General features: G+C 44.5%; 1 protein-coding gene across 4 annotated transcripts in view; it reads left to right on the top strand.

Moving 5' to 3' along the window:
• DNAH14 (dynein axonemal heavy chain 14) overlaps positions 1-17,782 on the top strand; it is a 291,965-nt gene that overhangs the window by 114,219 nt on the left and 159,964 nt on the right. For all 4 annotated transcript variants that reach the window (XM_077340659.1, XM_077340670.1, XM_077340680.1 and 1 more), the window contains exons 29-35: positions 2,605-2,673; positions 3,049-3,235; positions 4,112-4,191; positions 8,943-9,114; positions 11,851-11,940; positions 12,230-12,364; positions 14,541-14,756. In XM_077340659.1, the coding sequence (XP_077196774.1) occupies positions 2,605-2,673; positions 3,049-3,235; positions 4,112-4,191; positions 8,943-9,114; positions 11,851-11,940; positions 12,230-12,364; positions 14,541-14,756 (949 nt within the window). The remainder of the gene's footprint in view (positions 1-2,604; positions 2,674-3,048; positions 3,236-4,111; positions 4,192-8,942; positions 9,115-11,850; positions 11,941-12,229; positions 12,365-14,540; positions 14,757-17,782) is intronic.

A 17,782-nucleotide genomic window follows, 5' to 3' on the forward strand; every position in this document is an offset into this window, starting at 1 on the left:
GTGTTCAGATCTCATTGAGCTCTGTCTCTATCTTCTGGAGTATTTGCCAGTCCTCCCAATTTGGTGTTGTCTGCAAACTTGATGAGTAGTCCTTCCACCCCCTCATCTAAATCATTAATAAATATGTTAAAAAGTACCAGACCGAGCACCGAGCCCTGAGGTACCCCGCTACTCACCTCCCTCCAGTCTGATGAAACACCATTGAAACACCATCAAGTCATTGATTGAGCATGCAATAGCTCTTGTTTGAGTAGCGCCCACCCTTCACATGCTCCCTTCCCTTCCAGCATTCTCGTCCATGGTATGACACTCATCATGTCTCTGAGTTTATTAAAGTTTGCCCTACGAAAATCCAACATCCGCATCTGGCTACAGGCTTCCTTGCCTCCCCTTCTCAAAAAGAATTCTATGAGGACATGGTCACTTCCCCCTAGGGTCCCCACCTCCTTCACCTCATCCACCAACTCTTGCCTGTTGGTCAGTATTAAGTCCAGTATGGCTGAACCTCTTGTGGGTTCATCTATCATTTGATAAATGAAATTGTCAGCCAGGCAGGTCAGAAACTTGCATGACTGAAGACACTTCGCAGAGTTTGTTTCCCAGCACACATCTGGGAAATTGAAGTCTCCCATGATGACAAGGTCCTGCCGCTTGGATATTTTCTCAAGCTGCTCACAAAGTGCAGCATCTACATCCTCTCGTTGGTCAGGCGGTTGGTAGCAGACACCAACCACCACACTGTTTGTTTTCCCCTCGCTTATTTTCACCCAGATGCTTTCCACTGTAGATATGCTCTCCTTCACTAGAATTTCCTGAAGGGTAAGCCCTTTCCTCACATACAGTGCCACTCCTTCGATCTATTCTGTTTTTTCTGAACAGTTCATATCCATCCACTATTACATTCCAGTCATGAGAATCATTCCACCAAGTTTCTGTGATGCCCACTAGATCATACCTTTCCATCAGCATGAGAAGTTCCAGCTCTTCCTTCTTATTGCCCATGCTTCAGGCGTTAGTATAAAGGCATCTGAATCCTTCCTGCCAAACACATTCTTCCCCAACTTCGATAAGTGCAGTCCATCAGGTGCTAGTAGGCCTTCCTCAAGAAAGCCTATCCCATGGTTCCAGAAACCAAATCTCTCCTGCTGGCACCAATTACGCAGCCACTGATTCACCTCCATTATCTTCCTCTCCTGACGCATTCCTCTTCCCTTGACAGGCAAGATTGAAGAGAATACCACTTGTGCCCCCATTTGCTTGAGCTTCCTCCCTAGATTTTGATAATCTGTTTTAATAGGAGCAATGGTATTCACGTACATGTCATTCGTACTCACATGGACCATCACAAATGGGTAGCGATTCGTAGATTTGAGGAGTTTGGGCAGCCGTTCTGAAACGTCTTTAATTTTTGCCCCTGGCAAGCAACACACCTCTCGGGTTAGGGGGTCGGGCCCAGTCACATGGCGATCCATTCCTCTTAGCAGGGAGTCTCCAATTACCAGTACTCTCCTTTTTCTTTTCTTTTTCTTTTCTTCTCAACACCACCATTTCCTTCTATCCCCATGGCCTCTTCACTTTGTCTTAGACTTTGTTTTGGGACCTCTTCCCTCGTTGAGGGTAATAATCCTCTCTTCTAAGCCCTTAATCCTTTCCTCCAAAAGTCTTACCAGCTTACACTTGGGGCAGATGTAGTCCATCTTGTCTTCAGGGAGGAAGTCAATCATGTCACACTCACTGCAGATGATGGGATGGGTGTCCTGGAGGTCCATTGAAACTTGTAGGCCTCCATCCTTTATGTCAGGGGTAGTCAAAAATGTTATACTGTTGTTTTAAAATGTTATTCAAATGTTATTATGTTCTCTGTACCAGTGGTCTGCAACCTTTCTTAGGCTGTGGACTGCTGCGCCGGGGTGCAGGGAGAGGGCGACCCGGGGCCCCGCATGTGCGCGGCAGTCCCGGCGCAAACGCGCATGCGCGGACTTGCCATGCGTGTGTGTTTGCGCCCCGGACGCAAACGCGCGGCAAGTCTGCGCGTGCGCGTTTGCGCTGCCAGCATGCCAGCCACCGCGGCTCCCTCTCCCCGCCCCTCCAGGCTGCAAGGAAATCGGCCGCTGAAGCAGCCGATTAGCTTGCGGCCCGGCAAGCTTCTCTTCCCGCCCCCTTCCAAAGCAAGAAGCTTGCCGGGCCGCAAGCTGATCGACCGCTTTGGCGGCCGATTTGCTCGTAGCGTGGTGAGCTTCTCGCTGTGGGGGGGGCGGGAAGAGGGAACAGCGGCCTTCGCAGCCCGGCACCGGGCTGCGGACCGGGGGTTGGGGACCACTGCTCTGTACTATGCCAGCATCACTTGTCTTTTTTCTATTGGTGGGATATCCTCCACTCAGGGCCAATTGCCTCCTTTTGAAGAAGTGAGTCGTCTGTCAGGATACCTGGTATTATCTAGTAATATGAGGATTCCAAATTATTTTAATTATTTCAAATATAAATATTTGAATGATTAAAACAATATATTTGTATTTTTCCTGTTATATATGAACCACATCCTGTTAAGATATGCAATGTATCTTCAGAAAGATATTAAAATAACTCATCTGTTGTTTGTCATAGATTTGTTCTGGAAGGGAAAGAAATGAGGCTAAAACCATTTTGTGGAATTTTTATCACCATGAATCCAGGGTAGGTAATAAGACATCTATTATTTTGCAATAACACTAAATGAATGCTAACCAAAATGTTTTAATATTGCTGCATTAAGCTACAGCTTTCCATTAATTATCTCAGTATCAGTCTACGTAGCTGCTTTTAGAGAAAAATTTTAATTAGCACTTCAGGTTTCATTTAGTTTTTCTTATAAATGAGTTCCTGCAGTGGTAGTATCCATGTAATGTACCATAACTATTCTGTGGGAAAAGTTAACTGTCTTTATTATTGGGACTGTGTTATAAGGTATTTGTTGTTAAGCATTACATTTACTAATTAGTAATTTGCTAAATGTTCTTAATTCTGACTGTAAAAATAAACCACAGTGATGTTTGTTTTTGTTTTTTTAAGTTACAAAGGTCGTGTGGAACTCCCAGACAACTTGAAATCATTATTTCGACCTGTCTCAATGATGGTCCCAGACTATAAACTCATTGCTGAAATAATGTTGTTTTCAGAAGGTTTCAAATCAGCAAAATCAGTCTCTGGGAAGATAGTAAATCTTTATCAGCTTTGTAGCAAGCAGTTGTCACAGCAGGTAAAATCTAAAGGCCACGAAGCACATGCCCCAACAAGATTTTTCTGCCTTTTTCTTGCCTATAAATGTGATTTGCAAGAATCTGTCCAGGTGTATATCAATTAGCAAGTAGATAAGTTGGATTTGAGAGGAGTGGCACAATGAAGAGTTTATGCTGTCATAAACTGAGAAGAAGAAAAAACACTTGTTTACTCTGCTTCCAGAAGGGTAAAACTTCCATGTCTTGTGCCATGTTCTGTGAACAGTTCAGACATTATGTAGCTTGGTATTTTGCTGTTGACTGCAACCTATGCAGTTGTATCTTCCCTCCTTTATCATTTTTATTCCTAGTGTTCTATTTCCTCCAGTTTCTTTTCTCTGAAGATTATGGTGCAAAACAGACTATATGATCAGTGTAGAATAAATGTGTCATAAGATTTTGTTACATTTATTTAAATTAATTGTACAGTACCAGTTTGAACATTTATCTGAAGTAATGGAAGAGTGTAGCTGTGCTGAGTCCAAATGCTAAGCAAGCAACCACAATATCAGGTAGTACAGCTGGTGTGGTGCAAAAGGTCTTAATTTACTGTTCTGTTTTTTCCAGTGTATGAGTAAATTTCGGACTTAATTCTTCTCTTTGTACTCCAAGCTTGGCCTGTGCTTCTCTTACTCAGAAGGTTTTTTTTTTTAAGTTAGGTTCAGAATTCTTTATATGCTTCAGAAACAGTGTTGTTTATTTGTAGGTTATAAATTAAATTAAATTAAATTTTCAGTTCTGGAAGTAATCAACTTGAAATTACAGGAAAAGCTATCTCTACTTGCCATAATTTTAATAAATTTAGCTGCAAAGGCAGTTATGGAGAAAAACTAATTTTCTAATTTTATTTTTTCTAGGATCATTATGATTTTGGCATGAGAGCCATAAAAGCTGCTTTAATAAGGTCTGGTCAGAAGATGCAAGAGTTAAAAACACAGTAAGCAGCACAGTTTTTCACTGCTTACTTTTCATGCTCAGCTGCGTTGTTAAACTGAGTATTTATTAATGATAACTAATCATGCTGTAGCACCTACAGGTTTGATTAATGTTCATTGTCATGGTCACAGTGCAGCCCTGCATGGGTACTGCACATGTGCAGGCCTGCCTTGGGAGAATTTTCTATAGCTCTTGAAGAACCCCAAGGTGCTACCTAATAAGTCTGCTGGTTCCATTTACACAGACTACGATTTATTTGAAAACCCAGTAATTATTGATCCATCAGCTTGACATCTGTAGCTGGCAGAATTTTGGAACAAATAATCAAACATTCAGTCCTTGAGCAGCTGGAACTGAGAGCTGTGATTTCTAAGACTCAGCATGTGTTTCGCAAGAATAAGTCATGTCAGACCAATATTATCTCCTTCTTTGAGAAAGTGACTACATTCCTGGATCGGGGGAATGCCGAGGACATACTGTATATACTCATATATAAGCCGACCCACATATAAGCCGAGGCACTTAATTTTCCACAAAAACTGGGCAAACTTATTGACTAGCATATAAGCCGAGGGTGGGAAATGCAGAAGGCTACTGGTAAATTTACAGAGTGGCCTAAGCGCTTAATCCATGCTCAATCATCACAGGCTTTCCTATCCAGCCTCCCTCCCAACAAATACAGAAAAGTCAAGAGGATGAAGGCGAATGCCATTTTGGGCTGTATCAACAGGGGCATCACATCAAAATCACAAGATGTCATAGTCCCATTGTATACGGCACTGGTCAGACCACACCTGGAGTACTGTGTGCAGTTCTGGAGGCCTCGCTTCAAGAAGGACATAGATAAAATTGAAAGGGTACAGAGGAGAGCGATGAAGTTGATCTGGGGCCAAGGGACCAAGGCCTGTGAAGATAGGTCGAGGGACTTGGGAAGGTTCAGCCTGGAGAAAAGGAGGTTGAGAGGGGAATGATAGCCCTCTTTAAGTATTTGAAAGGTTGTCACTTGGAGGAGGGAAGGATGCTGTTTCTGTTAGCTGCAGAGGAGAGGACACGCAGTAATGGGTTTAAACTTCAAGTACAATGATATAGGCTAGATATCAGGAAAACATTTTTCACAGTCAGAGTAGTTCAGCAGTGGAATAGGCTGCCTAAGGAGGTGGTGAACTCCCCCTCACTGGCAGTCTTCAAGCAAAGGTTGGATACACACTTTTCTTGGATGCTTTAGGATGCTTAGGGCTGATCCTGCATTGAGCAGGGGGTTGGACTAGATGGCCTGTATGGCCCCTTCCAACTCTATGATTCTATGATTCTATGAATAGCTGCTGGTTTTTGTACCCCGCTTTTCACTAACCAAACGAGTCTCAAAGTGGCTTACAATTGCCTTCCCTTCCTCTCTTGATGCCAGACACCGTGAGAGCACTGACAGAACTGCCCTGTGAGAACAGCTCTGACAGGAGAACCAAACAGTGCCTCCTCCTGCCAGCAATCCAGAGGAGAACAATTAGTACCCAAAGCTGACAACCTACTACAACAAGTACAACAGCTACTAAACTGGGGGCTACAGTGCCCCCCAGAACAAAACACTGAAATAAAGAACTGTAAAACTGAAAACTGAAAGAAAGAACTGTAAAAATCAACTTTTAAAAGAAACACAACCCCAAGAAGAAAAAGCAAAAAATGCTGCTCCTCAGATAAAAGAAGAAACACTTAAAAAGCAATACATCCGAAAGCACCCCCAAAACCCACCCCACCTCACCCCACCCACAGAAACCAAAAGAATCGTTTGGAAGAAGTGATTAGGAAAAGAAGGGGAAAATATATCAGAATCCCTCAGTCAAACCATTGATGTCCTACAAGCTGCCAGAGTAAGCTTTCAAGATATTTGCAGAAGGCAATGGTTAGCTGGGAGCAATTAGCTCACTTGCAAAGAGCTTAGGTTTTAAGATCTTTGCAGAAGGCAAAGGTTAACTGGAGGCCACTAGCTCATTTGCAAAGATCTTAAAACATAAGTTCTTTGCAGAAGGCAAAGGTTAACCGGAGGCCACTAGCTCACTTGCAAAGAGCTCAGGTTGCAGATGCAATGCTGTGATTGGCTAGCTGGGGGCAGGCTGTTAATCAATTACCTGCGTATAAGTCTTTTAAGTGTTAAAACCTGTGCTGGAAAACTTGGCTTATATGTGAGTATATATGGTAGTTTATCTGGATTTCAGTAAAGCTTTTGATAAGGTTCCACATGATATTCTTGTTGACAAGTTGGTAAAATGCGGTATGGATCCTAATTCTTTCAGGTGAATCAATAACTTGTTGACAGATCGTACCCAGAGGGTACTTGTTAATGATTCAGCATCTTCTTGGAAAAGAGTGACAAGTGGAGTACCCCAAGGATCTGTCCTGGGGCCTGTGTTGTTCAATATATTTATAAATGATTAGAGGGGATACTTATTAAATTTGCAGACTATACTAAACTGGGAGGGGTAGCAAACACAACAGAAGACAGAATCAGAATACAGGATGATCTTGATAGGCTCGAGAAGTGGGCTAAACTGAATAAAATGAAGTTCAAATACACCAATATAAGATGGGGGAGACTTGTCTTAGCAGTAGCATGTGGGAAAAAGATCTAGGAATCTTAGTAGACCATACATTGAGCATGAGTCAGCAGTGTGGTGGCTAAGAAGGCAAATGGGATTTTGGGCTGTATCAAACGGAGTATCGTGTCCAGATCATGGGAGGTGATGGTAAGTCAGTACTCTGCTCTGGTTCAGCATGACTTGGAGTACTGTGTTCAGTTTTGGGCACCCCAGTTGAAGAGGGATGTAGACGAAATGGAGTGGGTCCAGAGGAGGGCAACAAAGATGGTGAGGGGTTTGGAAACCAAGATGTATGAAGAAAGTTTGGGGAACTTGGTCTGTTTAGCCTAGAGAGGAGATGACTGAGAGGAGATTTGATAACCATCTTCAATTATTTAAAAGAAAGCCCTGGCCCAAGTCGAGGCTAGGCATATATCCCGGGGGCCCAGGAAACCAGTATCTGCAGAGCAAAGAGCTCTGCAGGGGGCATATACAGATAAGCAGTCCCGCAGATAGATAGGACCCAGGCCACATAAAGCCTTAAAGATTAAAACCAATACCTTAAACTTGATCCAGAAACAGAATGGTAACCATGCAAATGACATAGCACATGCTGAATTTGGGCCCAAGATGTTCCAGTGAGGACCCTTGCAGCCACATTTTGTACCAGCTGCAATTTCCATGTCAAAGCCAAGGACAGGCCTGCGTAGAGCGAGTTACAGAAGTCTAATCTGGAATATGCACAAATAAATCATGATGAAGTAGCATTAATCTGCTTGCCTTGATAAGGATGCAGTCTCTCGGCTCCCAGTTGGCCAAATGTTTCACAAAGGTTTGAAGAGCTATGAAAAACTGCCAAAAAAACCCGTTAGATATGTTTCACATAGCTGTAGGGCAAACAAGTTTACAAAATACAATTTTTCATTTCACCTCAGCACAATTTAGAACTTGAAAACATGACACTCAACAAGACTAGAATTCAGTCTCTGGATCAGATGGCTAAACTTTAAATCACTGTGATACCATCTAAGAAGGTTGGGAAATCACTTAATAGGTTGGATGAAACACATAGATCTGGTTATAGAAATTTTTGTTTCTCCACAGCTGTTTTGTCAGGGACCTTTCCAGGAAATAGCTCAGAAGAGTGAGCTGCTTATCATTAGAGAAACTGGAAAACTGCTTTACTGTACAAAGTAATAAGAAAGTTAGCTTCTAAATGCTAAATAAAATATGCAAAAATACTGAGCAAATTAAAAGCAAAAGTTAGATCTTCCAAGTATGGAAAACCTAACCATATGTCTCAGCTAAGGAATGGGAAGGTGACTGTAAGCCACTTTGAGCCTCCTTCGGGTAGGGAAAAGCGGCATATAAGAACCAACTCTTGTTCTTCTTCTAAACTTTGGAACATGGAGGAAGAGACTTGGAGGTTGTTATTTTATTTTGGTTTTAACTGGAAATATTTTTGAGCTATGATTATAAACTTCCTTGAACCATATTTTTGAGTTATGATTATAAACTTCCTTGAACCATGAGTAATGGCAAAACAGAAGTCCTTATCCATGGTTCCTCTATATATTTGTGAAACAGCCTGGGGGGTGGAACGTGTCCGGCATGTCAGGGTGATTGGCCCTGCCCCTGCATCTCCCTGAAGTTTCTACCCTTTGTCCCTGGACTCTAGCCTCTTTGCTCTCAGACGCACCTCAGTGCCTGGAGCCAGCAGCAGATAAGGGAAGAGGGCCCTGGGCGAAGGGTCATGGTGGAGGGCCTTCTAAGCAGGTCTTCTTGGCCTGTTAGGCTGGATCTGCTAACAAGGGCCTCTTGGCCTGCTAAGCAGGGCCTGCTAACAAGGGCCTTTTGGCCTGCTAGGCTGGGCCTGCTAACGAGGGCCTCCCAGCCTGCTGACTGCTTGCTAAGGAGCTCTGTCCTGGGCCTGCGCCTGCAAGCTGCAGCCAAAATCCACCTTAAACTGCCTGGGCCAGGGGAGGGGACCCTTTCAAGGCCCGTTCTTAGGAACGGGCTTTGAAGCTAGTGTTTTCATAAAGCAAACAAATATAAGTTCACATAAATCACATATTTATTATGAACGGATGAAAACAGTGACCGCATTGCTATATTATAGTACTGATCAATTAATATGTAATTGTCTTGTAAAAGTATAATTACTGGATTTGTTTTTGTACAGAAACAGTAATACAAGATTTTCAGAGGTAGAAGAAACTCTTCTCATCATTAGTGTGCTGAAAGAAGCTAATTTACCAAAACTCCTTGTTGAGGATGTTTCACTGTTTGAGGATATTTTGACAGATCTATTTCCAGGAATGAATGCTCCAAAAGTAAATCCACTGCAATTAGAGGTACTGCAGTAAGCATGGGTTTTCATAGTATGGTGCCTTTCTGCTAACTGAGGAATTTCCCTTTCACTGAAAGACTTTTTTTGTAAACTGAATGAATCTTGGGTCTCAGTGCAGGTTACATTTTTTGGCAAATTGTGTTGGGGTTACGTGGTCCTAAGATGCTTTCTCTGCAGTCACACAGGAGCTGTAGAGAAAGGTATATTTTTAAGATCACAGGAGCAGAATTCTGCTTAGAACTCCTGCATGAGGAGAAGAAAGGCTTCTCCCTTCTCTTTTCCCCTCTTTGGCAAGGAAACATTATCAACCTTTTATTTTTAAAACAATATACTATTTACTACTTAAAAATTATAGAACCCTGCATAGACACTTATCATGTGAAAAAAATGATCTTACCTTTACAAAAGAAGAACTTCAGGTCTAATTCATTGTTACTTAAACAATACTAGAGAAGGTACTAATTTAAAGTTCACTGTTATCAAGTAATAGAATAGCTAACATACATCTTCATAAGTGCATAATACAAGAGATTAGATCTTGGAGTAGTAGCAGCAGTGGTAGGATTAGTAATAATGTAACTTTATATTAATCCTGACTAAAAATTAAAGTGTGTGTGTGTGTGTGTGTGTATCTTTAACCACTCCATGGGAGTGGTATAAATAAAACAGTAAGGCCTAGTGGAGGTGGGCACTGTCCGGGAGGGGGGGCAACAATTAGCCCTTCCCCTGGACACCTTTGCCCCACCATTCACGCACTGCCCGCCAACACACAAGGTAGGCCCCGAGACCCCAGCATCGAGCAGGAGGCGGCCGGGGGGATGGCCTTGGCCCGGCCAAAGGGCCTGATCTGCAGCATCTGCGACGCAGCGGGACTGCCCTTTTGGCCAGGCCGAGGCCCCAACGATGAGCGGGGAGTGGCCGGGGGGGTAGGCCTCGGCCCGGCCAAAGGGACCAAGGCCTCCTCGCCTCCCCTCCTTCCCCTTCTGCCCCGTTTTCTTTCATTGCGCCTCCCTTCCTCCATTTCTCTCTCTCCTTTCTGTCTCTCTCTGCCTCTTTCTCTCCCTCTCGCTTGCTCTCTTCCTGTCTTTATTTCTTCCTTTCTTCCTCCCTTCTATCCATCCCTTTATGCCTTTATCTCCTATCTCCCTCCCATCCATCCATTTATCTTCTGCCTTCCTTTCTTCCTTCCTTTCTCCCATTGCTTACTCTCCTTTCTCCCCTTCTCTCTCTCTTTCTCCCTTTATCTATGTCTGCCTGCCTGCCTTCTGTCAGGATTGTAGAATCTCTGTCATAAATTAGCCTGAGTTCCTCCATGTCAGTTATATTGCTTGGCGCCTGGTTGCCCCAGGTCCTGTATTCTTGCTAACCATAAAAGTGAATAATTTGTTGTTGTAACCTTATCACATGTTGGGGCCTCTCGGCTGAGCCTGGTTTTCGCTATCACCTAGTCAAGGCCATGAGAATGTATTTCTGTTTTAATTATGCCTGTGTCTTCTCTCCTGCTCCCCTCCCTTGGGAACTGTCAAGTTTTGAGCGGGAGAATTGTATTGATAAGCAGAAGCAAATCTGTACTCTAGTCAGATTTGACTTCTCAGTCCTAGAGCGTGTAGTACTTCTCAATAAAGCTTTCTTTAATTAAGAAGCCTGTTGTGAGTTCTCTTCACGTTTGACACCTTCCTTCGCTCCCTCCCTCCCTCCTGTGGCATGTTCTGGCCACTGCACCTTTCTCCTCCCTCCTTCCCTTCCTTCAAACCCAGGACTTCTCAGCCAAACACTCCACCATCACACCATGCTAGCGCCTGTTGTGTTTCCAAGTACAACAGGCTTAAGTTCCTAGTGTATGTATGTATATGTGTGTGTGTGTGTGTGTGTGTGTGTTTAAATGCTATATTACATTTGCCAAATGTAATATTTGTAAATTTGAATTTCTGTGTTACATCGTATGTTTATTGAAACAACCACCAGAATAATTTTGGTTTTGTAATATTGCTGCATGAATGTGACAGACTTCGGACAAAGGACTGTTGTGCCTTTATCTATTTTCCTGTGAGAGCCAGGTTCAGCTTTGGATAATTTACAATCGTGGGAAGAAGAAACTGAACACACACTTCTCTGATAATCAATGAAGCTTCAAATCAGCATTTTAAAAATTGTGGGAGACACAGTACATGGGCCTTTAGATTCAATAATGGTTTGGCACAGGGTTGCCAGCCTCTAGTTGGGGCTTGGCAGTCTCTCCGAATTTTAGCTGGTCTCCAGATTACACCGATCAGTTCCCCTGGAGGAAACAACTGCTTTGGGAGTATGGCATTATGACCTGCTGAGTTCCTTCCTCTGCCCTCTCCAGACTCTCCAGGAACTTCTATAGAATTGGTAAACCTAGTTTCTCAACAAAACTTTTCTTCTTGGCACATGATTCAGTAGAAGTGGTAGTGCAGTAAAATAATATTATATTTTGTAACGTATTTATTTTCAGAATTTTAGTAAATCCCCTGCACCTTTGTACTAAAACCTGATCATTGAATTCTAAGTTTCAAATGAATGTAGCAGGATGGGGGGAGGGATCATCTTAAAGCAGTTTCACATATTAAAGGTATAGTTTATTTTCCTTAAAGTTTCATTTGAGGGATTGGGGCAGCTCATTTTCTTGATTTTGAGGGCAATAGTACAATATGATCTATTAATTTTTTTTCATTTGTTGTGAATGTAATTCCACCAATAGCTATTGTTTTTATCCCAGAAGGCAATATTTATTGCAGTCCAACAATTACGTTTGCAGCCCTGGCCAAGTCAGATAGAGAAGGTTATGCAGTTTTACAACCAAATTCTGGTAAGTGCAACAAAGTATTGATTCATATGGAAAGAGTTGTACAGTTTAGATACAATATATTGCCCTATTCAAAAATTAGGAGGGATTATTTACAGTTATTACATTTCAGTAACAGAGACTAGCAGAAATGGTGTAGGTGTTACAATAAATGTTACTGAGGGAAAAAGCCAATTGATATTCCTAGTCTAAAAATGCATGCTTTGTTTGAGTTTAGCATGTTTAATACAAACACCTTAGTATTCTTAGGAATATTAAAGTTCCAGATTGCTCATCATAAGTATATTTTTAGGCTCGTGTTGGTGTGATGCTAGTAGGCCCTACAGGTGGAGGGAAGACTACTATTAGAAAGATTTTGGAAAGAGCCTTGATAATCTTACCATTACTAGATCTTGAAAGTTTTACAACGCTGGATATTGTTTTACAGGTAAGGGGTTTCATTTCAGGACCTAAGTCTTGTTATTATGGTGCAAATACCTGAAACGTAAGAAGGGCTATGCTGGATCAGACCAGTGGTCCAACTCGTCCTGGCTCATATAGTGGCCAACCACTTCCTCTGGATGGCCAACAATAGGTCATAAGAGGCCAAGGCTTTCCCTTAATGTTATCTCCTGGCTCTGGGATTCAGAGGCTTAGTGCTTCTGAATCTGGAGGTTCATCTTCGTGGCTTCTGTGCAGTCCCACATGGGACTGCGGTGTCGCAGGCCTACCACAGACAGGAGCTAGCGAGCTAAATGTGTACATTTTACTCTCCGAGAAGTGTTAACCCCTCCCTTTGGAAAGAAGGAGTGTGACTTTTCCCACTGACAAAATCACATGATGAGGGAGGGGGCAACACTCTCCCTCAGTACTTTTTCTGCTGCTGTAGTGAGAGGACTTCATCCAGCGAACTTCAGCTGCTATGCCTCAGTCTGCGGTAAAATTTAAATAATGAACAAATCTGATAAGGAGAGTTGAGGTGCATTAGAATGTTGTCTCCTCATAGAATAATATTTTGTCTGGCCAGACTTCAGTTTTTCCTTAATGGCTCTTTTCTAAAAGTGCCTTGAATGAGAGGCCAAAATGCCCCAGAACGACAATAATTAATCTCATCTTCTGTGTCTTGGAGAGGGTCATATTACAAGGGCTGCACAGCTTGCAAGATGACCCCAAGAACAAGAGATGGGTGGCTAGGCTTAAGGCAGTTTAAATGAGAAGGACATGGCAGCGCCCAAGCCAACCTCAGAGACTGAGAAGCCGGGATACCAAATGTCCCAAACTTTCTTCAGTCTCCTCGATGTTTCCTTCAGCCCCTATAGAAATGGGCCACAGTGGGGCAAATACCCATGCCACTTCTAAATCTCCTCAGAAGAAGTCTAAGAAGTCCAGGTGAAGATGGGAGAGAAAGGGATTGACATCTCCTTAATGCACTGAACATTCTCAGTGCTAACAATCACCATCCCCTCCCGCACACCTTCAATGGGGTCATCTTCAGCATTGGAATCTCAGTGTCGAAATCATTCTCAAACCTGAGTGTGCTCTGCGCCTTCTCCTCCTCTTACCTCCCCCCTCCCAGGGGGAAGCTAAGCAGCTCCCTTCCCAGCTGCTGGTTTTTGCAGAGAGGCGAGGGCAGCGGTGGGAGGTCGGGGAAGGAGGCCCATGAGCCTGCTGCTTTTTCCGCGGGCAGGCACCCTCTTCCTTTCCTGTCCTAGGCAACTGGTTGGCATGGGGAGGGAGCCAGTGAGGCAACCAGAATAAAAGCACGGCCAGATGACCTTTGGCCATCCATCCGCCCTGCCTGATGCCCACGCCAGCTCCCATGGCTGCACTGGGCCACGCTGGATGACCTGCCCTTTCTTTCCCATGGCTGCTTGCATGCACGCAAGCCCAGCTGCCTTTGCATGCTTAGCTTCTGAGGAAAGAGACAGGGGCTTATAGGCCCCTTCCCTGCCCACGCATAACCTTGGTGAGGCCGCCCTCCAGCGCAGCCACCTGCCTGCCTGGCATATCCCCTTGGTGGGCAGTGGCGGGCAGCGCTACTGGCGCCATGGTGCTGGCCTCCTTTGCACTGCAGACCCGATGGGAATGGGCCTCTCTGAGGCCGCCAAATCCTGGACTGAGGCCAAGCCGCAGCACAAGAGAAGAGGGGGAGATGCCACCAGAGCCAAGGGAAATGCCGACATCTCCACCTACAGCTTGCCCAAACTCGGGAGGAGACAGGCTGGATGGGGAAGACTGCTGGGGAAGGGGATGGTCGGAGCCCCATAGTCGCCCTCAAATCGGGGATAGAAAGGGGGCTGGGAGAGGGAGGAAAGCGGGAGCTGGTGAAGGGGACAAGCTTGAGCCTTACAACAGATGAACAACGAGACTCCAGCAGACAATCCTCAGCTAGCTTGGGAGATGGGAGAAGGGGAGCACAGGAAGCAATGTACTGCCTGGTGTTCCCCAGAGAAAGGGGTTTCCACCGTTGGTGGAGGTGATGGCTGGGTGTTGCGGCATTAGTTAGGTTGACAACCACTGAGCTAGAACAACCATATCCAGGCAGGAAGGTATGAAGGGGCATCAGAAGGAGATTAGTCTTGGTGTTATTGATTCACAAATAATTATTGTGTTTTTTCCCTCAGAATTCTTCAAAGAGAGGTAAAGTAGACACTTTTGTTGTAAACCCAAAGTGTGTCAGTCTTGGTGAACTTTTTGGGCAAACAGATCCTAACACCATGGAGTGGTCAGATGGTCTTTTAGCATCAGCAGTACGAACGTTTGCCAAATTGTCTGCCAAAAAACCTAAAAAGAAAGACCACAGTGGCAATGAAAAATCTGGAATACATAACTTATACACGGTGAGTTTAGCATTTTAATAATCATACTCAGCCCCAGTCATGATCCCCATACTCATCATTTTACCCATTTAAATGAGGCCCATGAGAGCAACAGATGCAGTGTCATCCATACCAACCTTGGAGACCAACACTCAAGCCTTTTGACTCCAAGCACCACTCAGTTCTGGGGCCATTCTTTGATGGTTTTCATCCTCATCTCCAGAAGGCAAGACTCAGTAAAATGAGTTTACTGAGTTGTACATGGTTCCAATTTCAAACCCAATGCCCCATCACAACCATCACCAGATGGGCAGCCATTTGCCCATTTTTTCAGCTGAAGACATCTGTATTCTGAACAGCAGAATGGCCTGTTCTGTTGAACTTGATATGGTTTCATCATGTCTGAAGCCATTGGATCCAATCTTAAAAGTCCTCTATATAATACCAATATGGGACCTTTCTGATGCTCCAAGGTCTGCTAGACATGGCTAACAGCATTTTGCAAAGCTCATATCAGTTCCAGCTTCACCTAGAAAACTGGGTAGTCTTTATTGAAATAAAGAGGAAGGGTGTGAGGTTTTTAATGTGGAAATATCTATAGGCATGGCCACTCAAATGGATGTGACTACGGACATGACATCCATAGTCTGGCCCCAGGGAGCATGGAGAGTGCAGGCAGCCCCAAAGAACAAGCACAGCAGAGCCCCATTGGCCACACTGTCACTGCTTGTCCTCCAAGGCTGCTCCTCAGGATAGGGCAGGTGGCCCTTGGAGGATTAATGGTGGTGGCGAATGGGACTCAGCTCTGGGCCTTGCCACTGCCATTCATCCTCCGAGGCCACCCCTGCCCTCGGAGAACACGGATGGCCTCGAAAAGCAAGTGGCCGTGACAAATAGAGCTCGGCTCTGAACCTCACCAGCTGCCACTGCTGCTTGGCTTCTGCAGCTGCCCCCATCCTGAGGAGATGGTGGACAGCCTTGGAGGATGAGCGTTGACTGGCAAGCCCCAGAGCCAAGCCTCATTCACCACACTGCTGCCACCTGTCCTCCGAGGCAGCCGATGCCCTCAGGAGAGCGCAGATGACCTCAAAGAATAAGTGGCAACGAACAGGGCTTGCCTCTGGGCCTCGCCAGCCAACCCCACCGCTCATCCTCCGAGGCCACCCCCACCCTCAGGAGAGAGCAGGCAGCCTCAAAGAACAAGTGGCAGCAGCTGTCGAGCCCCAGAGCCAAGCCCCGTTTGCCTCGTCACTGCTACCTGTCCTCCAACGCTACTCCCACCCTCAGGAGAACGCGGACAGGTGGCAGAGGCAGCAGCAGAGGCAGTTCAGTGAGTGCGGTCTGGTGCCCAGACTTGCTAGCCACTGCTCTGGCCCTTATGTGGAATGTTTCCACATAATGGCCTAGAATCCTGTTGTTGGCATTGTTATTTTAATTGTCAAAGGCTTTCACAGCCAGAGTCAACAGGCTGTTGTGGGTTTTCCGGACTGTGTAGCCATGGCCTAGTAATTTGAGTCCTTAGCATTTCAACAGTAATTGTGACAAGGAACTTCATAGGTGGGATATCGCAAGATAGAAATCTCTCTGTGCCAGAATGTGGAGTGTGTGAACAGTTATTGTGCATTTCATTTACTTCTAAGGGACATTGAATAATTGTAACATATCACATTCCTTTCATATCTTTGGAATTCTCAGAGGCTAGACTGGAACTTCCTGTATGTGGTTGGAGTTCACTAGCAAGTGCATTAGGAAATATTTTTCTTATGTCTGGGTGGAGTTCATTAGCCACAGTTACTGACAAAATGTCAGAGACTAAAATTACCAGAACATGGCCGCACAGCCCTGGAAACCCACAAGAGCCATATATTTTAACACCCTCTTGTCAACTCCTTAGCAGAAGTTCTGCCCTGTAGACAACGGACTGGATCTCAGACATCTCCATTAGATAGACACAGAAACAGGAAAGTTTGGAGCATAAAATTCAATCCTTAGGAACCATGGAGTTGAAGGTAGCAAATGGGCAGGTACCAAGTGGCACAGTATAGCAACCTTTTGTCTGATGACCAGAAAACCCTGGCCAAAATCCTTCACATAGAAGATGTGAAATTGGGAAAACAACAATTGAATATGTCCAGTTATGCCTATTACTGTTGTGCTAGGGTGGTGTCATTGGAAATAATGTTACACAGACACTCTTGGCTTCTATCATCTGTGCTGCCTACTGACTCCAAGGTCATTTATCAAATGGTAGATGAACCCACAAGAGGTTCAGCCATACTGGACTTAATACTGACCAACAGGCAAGAGTTGGTGGATGAGGTGAAGGAGGTGGGGAAGTGACCATGTCCTCATAGAATTCCTTTTGAGATGGGGAGCCAAGGAAGCTTGTAGCCAGACGCGGATGTTGGATTTTCGTAGGGCAAACTTTAATAAACTCAGAGACATGATGAGTGTCATACCATGGACGAGAATGCTGGAAGGGAAGGGAGCATGTGAAGGGTGGGCGCTACTCAAACAAGAGCTATTGCATGCTCAATCAATGACTATTCCAGAAATACGAAAACACTGCAGGAGCTCTAAGAAGCCTATTTGGATGAACAGAGAACTTCAAGAGGAACTAAGAAAGAAAAGGAAAATGTTCAGGAAATGGAAGGAAGGACAGAGCTCTAAAGAAGAGTACCTACAGGTTACTAGGCACTGTAGATCAATCATCAGAAAGGCCAAAGCTGAGAGTGAGCTAAGATTGGCCAGGGAAGCCCATTGTAACAAGAAAAGATTTTTCAATTATGTGAGGAGCAAACATAAAGTAAAGGAGGCAATAGGTCCACTGTTGGGTGCGGATGGACAAACTCTAACGAAAGATGCAGAGAAAGCAGAAAGGCTTAGTGCCTATTTTACATCTGTTTTTTCCCACAGGTCAAAGTGTTTAGGCACATCTAGAGATGGCTGTAGCCAAAGGATAGTGTCTGGGTGGCAGGTTAACATGGATAGAGAGGTTGTCGAGAGGCATTTAGCTGCATTGGATGAGTTCAAATCCCCTGGTCCAG

Source organism: Paroedura picta, chromosome 1 (genome assembly GCF_049243985.1).
Source record: "Paroedura picta isolate Pp20150507F chromosome 1, Ppicta_v3.0, whole genome shotgun sequence".
Classification (NCBI taxonomy): Eukaryota; Metazoa; Chordata; class Lepidosauria; order Squamata; family Gekkonidae; genus Paroedura; species Paroedura picta.